The 15,618-nt window shown below is 50.1% G+C and overlaps 1 protein-coding gene across 5 annotated transcripts; it reads left to right on the top strand.

The window, feature by feature from the left end:
- The first annotated feature begins 7,198 nt into the window (after positions 1-7,198).
- LOC147986491 (uncharacterized) lies at positions 7,199-14,154 on the top strand. 5 transcript variants are annotated; one of them, XM_087544789.1, is made up of 9 exons: positions 7,199-7,668; positions 9,157-10,753; positions 10,833-10,900; positions 11,834-11,958; positions 12,046-12,229; positions 12,317-12,751; positions 12,838-13,155; positions 13,239-13,301; positions 13,912-14,154. In XM_087544789.1, the coding sequence occupies exons 1-9, from the start codon at positions 7,279-7,281 to the stop codon at positions 13,984-13,986; spliced, it is 3,255 nt and encodes a 1,084-aa protein (XP_087400915.1). In that variant the 5' UTR covers positions 7,199-7,278; the 3' UTR covers positions 13,987-14,154. The 5 variants fall into 5 exon arrangements, with proteins under 5 accessions (XP_087400915.1, XP_087400914.1, XP_087400913.1 ...); XM_087544788.1 differs by having other exon boundaries at positions 7,200-7,668; positions 9,160-10,753; positions 11,825-11,958; XM_087544787.1 differs by having other exon boundaries at positions 7,200-7,668; positions 11,825-11,958.
- Positions 14,155-15,618: the final 1,464 nt, after the last annotated feature.

The following is a 15,618-nucleotide window of genomic DNA, read 5'->3' as shown; positions in this document are numbered from 1 at the left end:
TATGACCGTCATCACCAAGACATGGTCTATCAACCTGGCGAAAAGGCTTATCTACGAGTTACACCAATGAAGGGTGCTCACCGTTTCGGGATCAAGGGCAAGCTAGCTCCTCGCTATATCGGTCCCTTCACTATTCTCGAAAGGCGTGGAAAGGTGGCATATCAACTGGAGCTTCCGCCGAACCTTTCTCAGGTTCACGATGTGTTCCATGTGTCACAACTCCGCCGTTGCTTCAAGGATCCAATCCGAGCAGTGGATCATGAAGTGCTCGAATTGCAGCAGGACCTCTCCTATAAAGAGCATCCGGTCCGCATTCTCGACCAAGCTGAACGCCGCACACGTCAGAAGGCGATCAAGTTCCTCAAAGTCCAGTGGTCGAATCACTCTGAAGACGAAGCCACTTGGGAACGCGAGGATCGCCTGCGTGAAGAATACCCCGCGTTGTTTCCTTCTACCTCCTAAATCTCGGGACGAGATTTCTTGTAGTGGAGGAGATTTGTAACGCCCGGGTAATTAAGCTACAGTAATCCCACGCTAATGGAGCCACGTTACCTACATTACTGTTGCTAATCGGTCGTTAGATCAAAACCGGACCAAGATTCAAATTCAAACTTTGGTAAATAATAAAAGTTTTCAAACATTGAAATAAAAATGTTCGGTTTGTACTAAATATTACATAGATGATTGTGGTGTAGGAGCCCCAGTTTTATAAAATGCATAAATATTTTAAACTGAATTGAGACACAAGAGAAAATAAATAAAAGAAAGAAAATACGAAAAGGGTCAAGGCAACAAAAAAAAAGAAGAAGAGAAAAGCCCCCCCCCCTCCCTGGGCCGTGGCCCAACTGAGCCAAGCCCACCTGGCCCAGCCGGCCAGCCCCTGGCCCGGCCCACCCCCCTCACTCCCATAACCCCCCCCCCCCGGTCGGCGGAAACCCTAGCCGACACCCCATTCCCCCCCCCCCGATCCCCTTCTCCTCCCTCCCCCGCCGATTTGGATCGGGATCCGCCCGATCCCGTCGCCCCCGACGCCGGCGCCCCACCCCACCGGCGCTCGTGCTCCTCCCCTCCTCCCCGACCGGCCGCGCAGGACGCCCGAACCCCCCCCCCCCTCGTCGCCTCGGGACCGTCCCCGACTCCCACCTCGCCGGATCCGCATCGCCGGACGGCCGCCGCCTCGACCTCCTCCCCGCCGGACGCCCCCGACCGCCCCCGAGCCCGCTTCCGAGACCCCACGCGTTCCCCCCCCCCCCCCCGTGAGCTCTTCCCTCCCCTGCTTCGCTCTGTAGCCATAGGGGTCGACCCCCGCGCTCGGTCGCCATGGCCGGAGCTCGCTCCGGCGCCGCACTCGTCGCGCTCCGGCTCGCGCCGGCTCACCGCGCCCCACGTACCCCCTCCCCTCGCGCCTCCTCCGCTCGGTCAAGGCCCCCCCTCCTCGTCCCCCTCGTTCCCCTCCGTACCCGAGCACCCCCGTCGCGGATCTCGTCGCCGGCGCCCTTCCGGTGACCAAATGGTCACGGGGCCGAGCCCCTGGTGCTCAGCGCGTCGCGCAGCCCCCCTGGCCTTCCCGTTAGCCCCGTAGCGCGATCCCGACGCGGTCCCGAATCCCACCGCCGCCTCCGCCGCTCGCCGGCGTCGTTTCTGGCCAAGTCCGGTCGTGCCTTTGCCACCGTTGGACGCGGCATCCTCTCCACGTTCGAACGCACCCGCCTGCGGCCATTTTTGCCGCCGGGCGGCGAATCCCGGCGAGGTCCGGCGCCCCTCCGCCGCGGGAACGCTCCCCGGAGCCCCCCAACGCCGGCCGCCGACGTGGCCGACCTGGGGCCACCCCTGGGTCACTGACCCGTGGGCCCTAGGGGCCCGGCCGGTCTGTTGACCCGGTCAGCCTTGCTGACTGGACCGGCCATGCCACTGACCGCAGGCCCCCCCCCCCAGAACGTTAAAAATAAAAATAAATGATAATTAAAATATTAATTAATTAATTAAGTAAATACTTAATTTAATTAATCCTGATTAATTAACCTAATGGCTAATTAACCTAATTAACTATTGTTAATTAACTAACAGAGTATGACGAACGGGACCCACCTGTCAGGTTGACCAAGTCAACCCTGTTGACTGCTGACGTCAGCATGACATCATGCTGACGTCATAAATTCATTTTTCGAATTAAATAATTAATTAATTAAATTCTAGAAATTAATAAAATCTTTAGAAAATCATATCTTTTAATCCGTAACTCGGATTAAAATATTTTCAACATGAAAGTTGCTCAGAACGACGAGACGAATCCGGATACGCAGTCCGTTCGTCCGCCACACACCCCTAACCTATCGAACCCGCAACTTTCCCCCTCCGGCTCCTCTGCCCGAAATCACGAAACACCGGGAATACTTTCCCGAATGTTTTCCCCCTTAACCGGTACCACCTCATACCACGTTAGGGCACGCCTAGCATCGTTACTTGTCATGTCATGCTTCACTATGCATATGCTTGCATTATATTTATTGTTTCTTCCCCCTCTTCTCTCTCTAGACACCGAGACCGACGCCGCTGCTACCCCGTACGACTACGGTGTTGACGACCCCTCTCTCTTGCCAGAGCAACCAGGCAAGCCCCCCCCCTTTGATCACCAGATATCGCCTACTCTTCTCTATACTGCTTGCATTAGAGTAGTGTAGCATGTTACTGCTTCCCGTTAATCCTATACTGATGCATAGCCTGTCCTTGCTACTACTGTTGTTACCTTTACCTGCAATCCTAATGCTTAGTATAGGATGCTAGTATTTTCATCAGTGGCCCTACATCCTTGTCCGTCTGCCATGCTATACTATCGGGCCGTGATCACTCGGGAGTTGATCACGGGTATATACTATATGCTTTATACATGATACATGTGGTGACTAAAGACGGGTCGGCTTGTGGAGCACCCGCGAGTGATTCACGGATTGGGGGCTGAAAGGACCTTTGTCCCAACGGCCCTCTGTGTGGATCTTTGAGGCGGAGCGACAGGGCAGGTTCCGACCACCTAGGAGAGAGGTGGGCCTGGCCCTGGTCGGCGTTCGCGGATACTTAACACGCTTAACGAGATCTGGGTATTTGATCTGAGTCTGGCCATTTGGTCTATACGCACTAACCATCTACGCGGGAGTAGTTATGGGTATCCCGGCGTCGTGGTATCAGCCGAAGCCTTCTTGACGTCAGCGACGGAGCGGCACGCGCTGGATTGGACTGGAACGCCACTAGGCTAGGTCTGCTTCCGGCCACCCACGCAACGTGCAGGTGTGCTAAGGGCGATGGGCCCAGACCCCTGGGCGCTTAGGTTTAGACCGGCGTGCTGACCTCTCTGTTGGTCTAGGTGGGGCTGCGACGTGTTGATCTTCCGAGGCCGGGCATGACCCAGGAAAGTGTGTCCGGCCAAATGGGATCGAGCGTGTTGGGGTATGTGGTGCACCCCTGCAGGGAAGTTAATCTATTCGAATAGCCGTGATCTTCGGTAACAGGACGATTTGGAGTTGTACCTTGACCTTATGACAACTAGAACCGGATACTTAATAAAACACACCCTTCCAAGTGCCAGATACAACCGGTGGTCGCTCTCTCACAGGGCGACGAGGGGAGGATCATCGGTTAGGATTATGCTATGCGATGCTACTTGGAGGACTTCAGTCTACTCTCTTCTACATGCTGCAAGACGGAGGCTGCCAGAAGCGTAGTCTTCGAAAGGACTAGCTATCCCCCCTTATTCCGGCTTTCTGCAGTTCAGTCCACATACGAAACCCTTATTCCATTTGATACCAATGCATACATATGTAGTATAGTTCCTTGCTTACGAGTACTTTGGATGAGTACTCACGGTTGCTTTCTCCCTCTTTCCCCCTATCCCTTCTACCTGGTTGACGCAACCAGATGTTGGAGCCCAGGAGCCAGACGCCACCGTCGACGACGACTCCTACTACACCGGAGGTGCCTACTACTACGTGATGCCCGCTGACGATGACCAGGAGTAGTTAGGAGGATCCCAGGCAGGAGGCCTGCGCCTCTTTCGATCCGTATCCCAGTTTGTGCTAGCCTTCTTAAGGCAACCTTGTTTAACTTATGTCTGTACTCAGATATTGTTGCTTCCGCTGACTCGTCTATGATCGAGCTCTTGTATTCGAGCCCTCGAGGCCCCTGGCTTGTAATATGATGCTTGTATGACTTATTTTATTTGTAGAGTTGTGTTGTGATATCTTTCCGTGAGTCCCTGATCTTGATCGTACACGTTTGCGTGTATGATTAGTGTACGATTAAATCGGGGGCGTCACAACCGATCCATTGCGTACGAGCTTTTCATATATTGATCTTTGCTTAGTTACTCTTCCATTGCCATTGTTACAATCACTACAAAACCAATACCGTTACTTTTGCCATTGTTACCTCTACTATCATATTACTTTGCTACTAAATACTTTGCTGAAGATATTAATTCTTTCAGGTGTGGTTGAATTGACAACTCAGCTGCTAATACTTGAGAATATTCTTTGGCTCCCCTTGTGTCGAATCAATAAATTTGGGTTGAATACTCTACCCTCGAAAATTGTTGCGATCCCCTATACTTGTGGGTTATCAAGCCCACAAGGGTGTGCAAGCAAGGCGTCGAAAAGTTTTTGCTAGTATTATTATGTTATTGGTGAGTGATTACATTTACCCACCCAATCAATTGTTGGATCGTTCCGGTGCACCGTGTGCGCCTCCTGCCTACTACATCTTCCTTCGATCCTACAACTCTCCATCTTTTCTCGTCTCTCCTGAACAACCACGCAATCCCGTGTCTTCTTCTCCCAAACCCTCTCAATTGAGATCCTCCTCTCCCATGCCCCCGCCTCTTGTCCCAACCGTTATGTGGGGGGGGGGGGTTCTAGGTGTGTCTTCCTCCTCCTTCTCTTGCTCCCCCTCACCAGATTCTTGAAGTGGAGGTCGAGTTAGAGTTTCGAGTTGGAGTTTTTTGCACCGACAACTCAATGATGAAGGATGGGGTGAGGGTGATGAGTTCTTTGTTCCGTGGGGAAAACTTTCAGTGTATCCATGAACTGTCAAGGCAGTACAACGAACATCAGAAGTCAAAAATTACATCTAAGTCTATAGACCACCTAGCAGCGACTACAAGAAGTAGAAAGAGCCAAAGGTGTGTCGTCCTCAGCGCCCCTTCCCCACTAGAGCCAAACAGACGTTGTTGTAGTAGACAACTAGGAGGTCATCATGCTAAGGCCCCATAATACTAGCGCACTAGAACAAAAACCAATGCCAATGAAGAGAAGCATAGACCGGAAGGATCCAGCCTATAGACACATGAATGCAGACTAGATCCAAGTGGATCCACCAAAGACAAACGCCGACCGAATCCTGCGAGATCCGTGGGAGACACACCTCCACATGTTCTCCGAAGACGCTAGAAGAACCAACTAGATAGGGGCTAGGCAAGAACCTTATTCCATCTTCAGGGAAATGCAGCCGCCTCACCTTCCCCAGCAGGACGCAAACCCTAACAAAACAAAAAACACCTAAAAATAGAGCCCTCCCATCGGCAAAAGGGTCGAGATCCATCGTGCTTCCATGGTCCTAGTACCACATGAGACAAGGTAGACCGACGTCGACGCCAGCAAGAGGCAGGAGAAACCCTATCATGAATGCCCTTGGTAGCACTAGTGAAGGGGTACGATTGATTTTTTACGAGGGTGATGAGTCCAGACTCACAATATATGAAAACAATGGTACTTCGACTAGTCAAAATTATTGTCGACGAGTCTTAAATGGCGAAGAGCAACACCTCAAATATTTGGTAGCGAATTTAGTGATTTCTATGTGTCGAATACATTCGTTCAACATATCTTTAGCTTGTTTTTGGTTTGCTGCAAACACAATGTACGCATGCTGCAATGACTTCGAGTGTATGTTGCATATATTGCATTCATGTTGTAAGTTGTTTTTGCGCTACAAGCGTTGACTTCTATGTTAAATATTCGTGATGACTTTTCTTGCATTCATGATCAACATAGAAAGTCAACGCTTGTCAATTTTGCTAGATCAACATAGAAGTCAACAACGCTTGCCAATTTTGCCTCGTCTCCTATGGTCCTTGGACCATGTAGGCGTGATGGACCCAACCCTTGTCGGCGGGAGGGCTCCGTTTTTAGATGTTTTCTGACTTTTGTTAGGGTTTGTGCCATGCTTAGAAAGATGGGGCGGCGATGACTTCTTGAAGATGGAATAAGGTTCTTCCCGCCTAGCCCCCGTTCAGGTGATGCTTCAAGCATCGCTTGAGGGCGTGTGGAGGCGTGTCTCCGGCGAATCTTGTGTGATTCGGTCGGCGTTTGTCCTCTTTGGATCCGCCTGAATCCGGTCTTCATTCGCTTACGTCTGTGTGTCTGGAGGTTGGATTCTTCCGATCTATACTTCTCTTCATCGACGACGGTTGTTCTAGTGCGCTGGTCCTATGGGGCCTTATTACGACAACTTCCTGACCGTCTACTACAACAACATTTGCCCGACTCTGACGAGAGAGGGGCGATGACGGCGCGTGCATTCGGCTTCCTCTAGTGCTTGTAGCTGCCGCTAGATGGTCTACGAACCTGCATATAAATTTTACTTCTAGTGTTCTTTATACTACCTTCACAATTGATGAATAGATTGAAAGTTACTCGCAAAAAAAGAGAGACATGTCATGGTACACACATAAATTGACATGCTCTAGTTTTTTTTGCCATTTGTATGTAATTTTGAGGACAGGGGTGGTGGGGGTGGTGGGGTGGAGGAGAGTAAAAGGATAAGACGCGGCCTATGTTGTTTCCTCACATTGCCATGAAGAACGAACGTTCGTGTTGTTCGCTCAAAGGGTTGCATTGGAGCGAACGCCGAATGGCAACCCCATGACCATTGTCATGTGTCATTCACGGTCAAACACATCACAGATCATTCGTTCAGAAAACCATTTCCAACAACGATCGCTCTATGATAATTGGCAAAATCAAAAGTTGCGAAATGTCGACGACTCTGCATGAGATTTGTGAAAAAAATTGATAACCAACCAGGCACTAGCAAACATTTGACATTTGTCAAATATTGGTGGTATGGCAACTTGTGCCGCTATTCCATGACAGAAAACAACTGACGGGAGAGTAGCCAGGAAACTCTGTTTCGCGTAAGTAGCTGTCGGCTGAATCATCCCACACAGAACAGAACAGTAGCGCTCACAGCCACAGGGGGAAAATAAAACCCTATCAGCCGCTGCGTCCTCCCATGGCGGCGCCGCCGGGGATCCTCGAGGTGCGATGCGCGGGGTGCGGCGAGACCCTGGAGGTGGAGCATGGCCTCATGGAGTTCGCCTGCCCCGACTGCGGCATGGCCCAGTCGCTCCCGCCGGAGCTCATGCCGCCACGCCCTCGCCGCGCGCTCCCGCTCCCCGGACGAGGCGCCGCCCCCTACGCCGCGCCCACCCCGCCGGCCGCGACCGCTCGAGTCACGTGCGGCGGATGCGGATCCGTGCTCAGCGTGCCGCACGGCCCCGGGCGATTCGCCTGCCCGCTCTGTGGCGTCGAGCTCGCGTCCTTCCCCCTCGCCGCAGTTCCGGTCGTGGTGTCGCCCACAGCCGTCCCAATCTCCTCCCCCCGGCCAATGAATGCCGCAGAGGTACTGCTCGCAGTCGTTCGCTCCAAGGGATTCCATTGTCATGCATTGTTGCTTAGCTTGGTGCCGGTGGTTGTTGCTACGATGCTAACATTTCTGGCTATATGAGCTTGAATAGGCTACTAGAAGCATTGCTAAGTAAATAATGTGTAATGCTTGTGTCGTCGCTATTTAGTTATTGAACATTTCTGACCAGTAGTCTAATAATTCTAGTCAGTGAGGTTCAATCAGGCCAGGAATTTAGGGCTGGGATGTTTTACTTTACTTTTGAATAGCTTGGTTCAGTAAGCTGTGGCCAATGTAGGCTCCCCGTCTCCACGATTTTGTTGTAGGAGTCTGCATTTTTCTCTTGTTCGGCTAGAAACAGACAAGGTTAAGGACTACCTGCAGAGTTGAGGATTGCCGGTCCTTTTTAGAATAATAAGCAAGTTCGGTGAAAATTAATCAAAGAAAAAGCTAAAGAAAGGGATACAAGTGCAGGAAGTGCTTCGGATAGCTCAAGATTTGTGCTAATTGATAAGTTAGTCACAAACAACTTTATTTACTGAAACCAGTGTGGCTATGGAATGTGGGTTTTAGATGCTTTGAAAATTTTAGACAACCTCATTGGATGTGATATTTGTTGTTGCGCTCTTCATTCCAAAAAACAATATTTAGGAGCCGGATGGTCTCGTCGATCTCTGACTGGCTGTGGAACTAACTCACCAACTATACAAATGCCACGCTATTATAATAAAAGATATGAAGGCAGGGAGGGGAGACGAACCTGAAGTCAGAAGCATCTCCCATGTTGTACACAACTACCCAAATCAGAGCATGATCTGTGTTGCAGAGAAGCTACTACTGTGGTGGCACAACAACTTGTACTGCTATTGGACCCAAAAAACAGAGGGAGAAATGCTAAGCAAAGGAGCCAGCAAATCAGACTTAGTTCAGAGGACCAACAACCATGCACCTTTGTGACATGGGTGGCTGATGAGGACCAGGTCAAGGAGAAGAGTTGTCTTGGTCGGTGTCCAGCGGCAGCATGTTGGTAGGGCCCCTATTCCAGTGCCAAGTATCAACTTGTAGACTCGTCAGAGTGAATCGTAATGTTACTTCTACTGACCATGGAAAAAGTGTTCTTTTTACCCATTTAAATTAAATTTATTTGTTTGTGCAAATTGAACCATTAGTTTTATTACCTTAATAGCAAAAGCTACAAAATATCAAGATTAGGAACAGAAAATTGTTTATCAGCTCCATGGAGCCATAGCTCCACTCGCTATTGTCGTTGGAGGCTTCACTGGAATTTGTGCCCATTATGAATATGTATTCATGATAAACTTATACAGTTATCATGTGATCAATCCAATTTTTGTTAACATGTTGGTCAAAGTTGACAAAGAATTGTCCGCATTTACCAATGTTATATTTTTTTAGTAGAGGGAGTATATCATGCACTGTATCTATTGTTCAATTTTCTTCTCTTTGTTGACCCATATTGTGCAGCAGGTGCAGCAGCCTTCGAGTCAATCAGCTCGTGCAGGAATGGTTCAAAAGCCCATTCATTCAGAGCCGACACATGGACAACAATACAAGCATTTTTCTGGAGAGGAGACCTTCAACTCATTTCGAGCTGAACCAAGAACACAGATTGATGCAGCAAGGACGCTACTAATTGAGCCTCCTAATCCTTCAGTCCGTAGGGATGAGTCACATACTGAACCTGTCCAAGGAACTCTTGCCAGGCCTGGCAAGAGGACACAAATTGATGCAGCAAGGACACTACAAAATGAGCTTCCTAATGCTTCAATCCACAGGGAGGAGTCACATACTGAACCTGTCCAAGGAAATATTGCCAGGTCTGGCAAGAGGACATATAGATTTGTATTTGGTCCAAAATCGTGGCAAGAAGGAAATGTCCAGAAAGAGCAGCCTAACCAGGTTGTCCATGCATCACATGCTCAAGTTATGCCCACAGAGTCTTCAGTTCATACAAACCAGGCAGTAGGAAGGTTTCCTGATGACCCAATTCCGATTCACAGCAAGCAGATAACTGAACATGTGGATGTCCCTAGTGCTACCGAGCATGGGCAGATTCGTTCTCAGCATCAAGTTGTCCATGAACAGCAGGCAGGTGAAAATCCTATTGACACAGTCCACATGGAGCAGGAAAAGGTGGACTCTGCTTGCAAGCCATCAAGCGAAAATAGGAAGAGCGCCGAAAATACTAAAGGAAATCATAAGAGGAAAAACAGTAATTTGATAAATGTCCACGCATCACAGGCACAAGTAATGCCCACTGAGTCTTTGGTTCATATAAATCAGGCAGACGGAGGGTTTCCTGATGACACAATTCCAAAGCACGGCAAGCAGAGAACTGAACATGTGGCTGTCCCTAGTGCTATCGAGCATGAGCAGGTACGTTCTCGGCATCAAGTTGACCATGAGCAGCAGGAAGGTGAAAATCCTAGTGACGGAGTCCACATGGAGCAGGAAAAGGTGGACTCTGTCTGCAAGCCATCAAACAAAAATATAAAGAGCACCGAAAATACTAAAGGAAATCGTAAGAGGAAAAACAAGAATTTGATGAATTCTTCTAATGAGCGGCCTCAGCTTAGGCGCAGTAAACGCCTGTCAAAGGGATCATCACCAGACCTTATTGATGTTGAGCCTATCCAGAAGTTAGATGCTCCCCCCCATCAAAATCATTCAGAAGCTCCACAGATTGAGAGTAGCATAGCTGATCAAACACTCTCTCCAGAGACTGGGTGGGCACTTCCTAATCCTGGTTCTAGTTCATCGCATGAGCATGAGATTCCCCAAAAAAGCTTTAATGGGATTGACCAGCTTGATGGAAGTGATGAGGAAGTACATTCAAGTCCATCAGATGGTCAAAATCAGTATATGGATGGACAAGTGGCAGAAGCAGCTTGCAGTGGCAAGAACCACTCGGAGCAGGTGCGACTCAAGCCTCACAGCAAGAATTTTGCAGAGCATGGCAGGCCGATAAACTTGGCTGCTTCATGCAGCCGCCTTGCTGCCTTGTTGCCTGTTCCAGCTTCCGCTACTTTGCCCACTATTTCCTCGCTTTCTTCACCTGAAAGTATGTCCCTCTCTGCAACGTATTTGGTAATCTCTATTGAGAGCTTTGTATCACTAACATGCGCCTCCCATTCTTGCAGAGCTACCACCTCAGTGCAGCAGTCCAATAACACCGCATAACCAACCACGAGCAGTTATATATTCCCAGGTCCCTCTCCTCACCCCTTCTTTACTGAACTTTGTTTTCAATGCATGGTCAGAAGTGTTATGTGTGATGTGCAGTGTTCGTCTGACAGCAATGCATAGTGTCACTTGTAACTGTTGTGCCGCCACTCAAATGTGTTCTTGCCAATGGCTTGGTGAGATGGGTTTTGATTATTACCATTTGAAATTGATACTTCCGATGCAGGTTTGCGAACTTGTGATGTTAGCTTGAAAACTTTTTTTTTTAGAACGTTAGCTTGAAAACTTTTTTGTCAGTTAAAAGGTGTTGGCATGAGTTTCATCTGTAGTAGCTTTCCTTTGGTTTAGTGTTAATATTTCATGCTAGATTAATTGTATTACAAATGGAAAGCCCTGTATTGTCAATGGGATCTCCTCCAAGCTGTAAGGCTACCCGAAATGGCGCCCTGCATGTCCTTCTGGGACTGGCTGTTGTTGTTAAAGGACTGTTAGGTGTCCATTATAAGGCGTGTTTTCAGTTTACCCTCCATTTCCGTGGTTTGTAGTGACAGGCACTGTTTGGCATCCGCCTTATGTGTCGCCTGCCACAGGACTCATTATCGGCCGTTGTCTTTCCTCGTGGTTTCTGTGTTGGACTGTATGTGATTTTGGTGTATAGGGAATTAGGGATTGAAGTTGTCCAAAGAGTATATTTCTTTCCTCAAAGGTCTGTTGGTCATGGGTATGGATGTTTTACTTGTGGATGCATCGTGTCGTCTTCTTTCTTGTGGTATGTCTTAATCCTTGCGTATCTTCTTAAGCGGCATGGCAAGGCACACCAAAGGTTCTAGTTATGATAGAAAGACCCAAGGATGTAACTTTTGCAAGAGGTGTTCTTTTTTTCCGAGAAACTAAGAATTTCACCTTTTCATGGAAATCTTCGTGATTGTCTGATACCGAGCAATTTCAGGATGCACAGTGTGATGATATGCTATCAGGATCTCTTAGCAAGTCATCGAAAAAGCGCAAGGGGCGTGGCCCTTCATTGCTAGTGGAACCACGCGAAGAAGCTGATAGGCCTGTGTTGACGCCCAGTGGTACAGAGTAAGTATCCCCCCTGCCTTTATGTTTGTCGATGGTTGGAGAACTGATGCATTCTGATCTTCATGTGTCAATTTAATTTGTAACCAGCAACTGGAGTGTCCACCCGCCGTTTCCTAAGAAGGTAGCAACTACCATCTCCCTTCTTATCAAGCAGAACTATCCTGGGACCTGTATTTCAGTGGATGACGAGGGAAGATCCTGTGAGGTTGTGGTTCACTATTGGCACCAATGCCCTCCAGATGTAAGGGCTACCGTGTTGGATGAATTCCTTGTGAGTAACTAATCAGGACGTCTCAAACTATGTTTTGCTCACTGTAAGATTTGCGAGTGATGATTTCCTGTCATTTGAATACTGCAGAAACGCTACAAGTGGGCCCCTGGCCACGAAGAGGAGTGCCAGAAGATCTTTGAGCGCAAAGCAGTTAGACAGTTAGTTAACCTCTTTTGCTATGAGAAGCAAAGGGTTAGAGAGGAGTTGGCAGCAAAGAAGTTCAAAGGATCTACGGCGGTTGGTAGGGCCAATGGAGAATTAGAAAAGGGAGACGATAGAGAAGATTCAGAGGAACGACAGGGAGATGGGTCCGTTGTGTCGATTGACCATGATGATCCACTGAATTGGAAACCGTTTGTCCCTGATTGGATGCAACCATCATGGTGGGAAATGTTGTGTGACCATTGGGCCCAAGACGAATTTATGAAGGTTTCTTACCAAAAGAGAAAGAATCGGAATGCAGGAGGCCACCCCTCTGCTGCTGCAGGCTCACAAATCATAGCAATGCACCAGCACCCTAAGGTAATAAGTTAATAACTAAGAATGCAATTTCTGGGTGCTATGATTTTCAGAATGTATTGATGATTCTGTTTTGTTCTACTTTTCAGGATACCACATCCTGGCATGCTGAGGAGGCCAGAGATCCTCTGCTAGGCCCCCATCCTGTGCAAGAGCAGGTGGGTAGCTCGAAGCGTGGGAGGTACCAAGGTACTCCTGTTGCCAGCAAGAAGGCCCAGACTGATTCATCGTCAAAATCCTCCCCAGATTTCTTGAGCAGACAGGGACAAGAGCCAAGATTCACACAGGAGCAGGTGCAGCTGATGATTAACCAAGCTCTACAAGGACTGAATGAAACTTGGGAGAAGAAGTTTCTGTCCTTGGAGCAAAACATGCGCAGCGTGCCCTCAGCACGTGCTGTTCCTGTCGTAAGAAAAAAATAGCTGACTTTTTAACTCATTTAACAGGGGTTTGATATCTATTTTATCATTTCTGACACATCCTTTTGCAGGGTGCTAAGACTAGGTCAGCTGTGGCTGTTGCAAGGGACAAGCGATGCCAGATTTCACGGCAGGTAATGATAAAATCTACCTATGTCTGTACATACATCTATAGATAATGGCTGGAGGGAGAAGAGGCCCCTCGGTATATTCAAGGGAAGAAATTAGCTTCTGATGGGTGGGGTCTGTGGGGATAAAATCCGGGTTTTCTCCCATGTATTGGGCAGCAGTAATATGTTTTGGTTTATATATGTAGAAGAAACTGAGGTGCTCAATCTAATGCTACCGTGGTCTTTTTAGGTTGATTGGTGGCTGGTGATCTGTAATAATTATTAAGCAAACCACAGAAAATGAAACAGAAACCATGAACCACGGTGGGCGACCTTTTAGACCATGTGAATTCATATATTGAAACTGTCCAAAGTCCAAAATCACCACTGAACTATTCACCAGATGCATGCAGCATACTTTCAGTCCTTGGCAGCATGCAGCTTGTGAAACTCTGGTTGCCAAATTCTTCCGCTGGGTTTCGCACTTGCAGAAGATTTCACATCCATTGGTCATATCTATCCAGTGCACTACATGCATTGTCTCTGAATTTGCCCATGCCACTGGCACTCTCCAGCCCAGACTGGCCGGAGAGAGAGAGCAAACTGACACGGTTTCCCTTCCGATGCTTTGCAGGACACATTTGATTCGGCGGAGGGAGAGGAAGATCCAGACGACGGCGAGGAGCAGGATGATGTGCGTTGGAGTTAGACCCAACGCGCCAACGCGGGCCCCTCCTGTTGTGGCTCAGATTTTGTCTATCGGAGGACGGTGCGTCTGCACGGGAGCAATCAATCAGCCCCGCGTGCGTGCAGCTCAGGGTGTAAATCATGTGCGAATCCCTTTGACCCAGTTAGATCATGTGCATATGTTTTCAAAGTCGTCGCTCTGAACTCGCTTCTCCGACGCGGCTTGCGGTGGCCGTGTTGGTTTGTTTGGCGCGGAGGCGTCTGGCGTCGTGACCTTCGCTTTACCGCCGGCCATCACGCGGTGCGGCACGCCACCTGCGCGTGGCCACGCGCTGGCGGCCCCGTCCGTCGTGGGCAACGTGACGCCTGTCTGCCTGACCCGGTTTCCCTGCATCCTCCTGCTCGCTCGTGTCGCCGGTCTTTGGACATAAAATAATCCGGCGCTGTAGTTCGTCAGCCGCGTTTCAATAAGATAGATCAGAATGATTAGTTCCTAGGTTTGGCGTTGGATCGTCTCATCATCCAATCCAGTCGCTCTTGGCGTCAAATCACCGGCAGCGAGACGGAGAAGTCCATCCACCCATATTCAAAATCTTGAACTTCCGCCCTCCGTTCCCAAGCCCTGGCATCTCGCACCTCCCAACTCTCGATACTACGAGACCGACCAGAATTCGAGCGCTAGCTTTGTAGCTTTACGACGATGTGGAGCGGCAGCCCGAGCCAATCAGCCGATTCGGTCGGCCACGGCCAAGGGAGGCCGCCCAACCACCCGTCGTCGGTCGGTTGCGGTCGCAGCCTTGCAGGTGTAAAAGAGACCTGTCGGCGTGGTCAGACAAAAAGCGAATCGGGTCCGCGAGCGACCGCACAGCGCGCCGGGGCGGAAAGCCACGGCGAACGGGGAGACGGCGACGTCACGGCGGGCCCCGCGCGGCGCCGGCCGCCGATCCACGCCCCACTATATTAAATTTCATAAACAAGTGCGGATATCCCATCCAATCCACTGGCCTAGCGGCGGCCGGGCGCACACGCGTGTGGAACGGGGAACCCCGGGGGCCCCCACCGCCACACGGCTCCCCACCTCGTCCGCCGGCCGCCGCCCCCGCAGTCGTGTCCGTGCCCACCCGTCTGGCCGCCTGCGTGCGGTGCTCGACCGCGCTGACATGTGGACGCCGCAACGGTGGACGCGCGCGCGCGATCCGGGAGGCGCGGGGAGCGCGACACGGACACGGACGGTGTGGAAACTTGGTTGCGGTGGGCGACGCGGGCGGTGGGACTTCTGGGATCTGCGTGCGGTGTGCGCTGTGCGGGGTGCGGGGACGTGACGCAACCCGGCACCCACCACCCACCGCGGCGAGCGGCGAGCGGCGTGGGCTGCCTCGGCCCCGAAAGCAGGCGGCTGGAGCGATTCGTGATCCGCTGCGGTGGACGACGTGCGCGCTCCAGGGGCGCTGGAGTGAGCGCACCGAATGTGAGTGCCATATGACGCCGAGCGAGCTGCGTCCTAGAGCAAAACCAATTTCGTTGCATGTTCTTTTAAAAAAAAATATCGTTGCATGGTTTGGTAGGTACGTACACGCAAACCATTTTGGCTGGGTTTTTTTTTGGACGAAAAAACATTTTGGCTGTTCACAGAGCATCTTCAGTAGATGCAAGA

This window comes from Triticum urartu, chromosome 2A, assembly GCF_056163025.1.
Source record: "Triticum urartu cultivar PI428250 chromosome 2A, HENAU_Tu73, whole genome shotgun sequence".
In the NCBI taxonomy this organism is placed as follows: Eukaryota; Viridiplantae; Streptophyta; class Magnoliopsida; order Poales; family Poaceae; genus Triticum; species Triticum urartu.
Note: the sequence above shows the minus strand (reverse complement) of the source record. Positions and strands in the feature narration are given on the sequence as shown.

Bases quoted from the DNA above. Each gene is read 5' to 3' on its own strand.
- LOC147986491 (XM_087544787.1), top strand. From the start codon at position 7,279: ATGGCGGCGCCGCCGGGGATCCTCGAGGTGCGATGCGCGGGGTGCGGC. The intron at 10,754-10,832 runs GTATGTCCCTCT...CCATTCTTGCAG, and splicing joins CTCGCTTTCTTCACCTGAAA to AGCTACCACCTCAGTGCAGC. The intron at 11,959-12,045 runs GTAAGTATCCCC...ATTTGTAACCAG, and splicing joins TTGACGCCCAGTGGTACAGA to CAACTGGAGTGTCCACCCGC.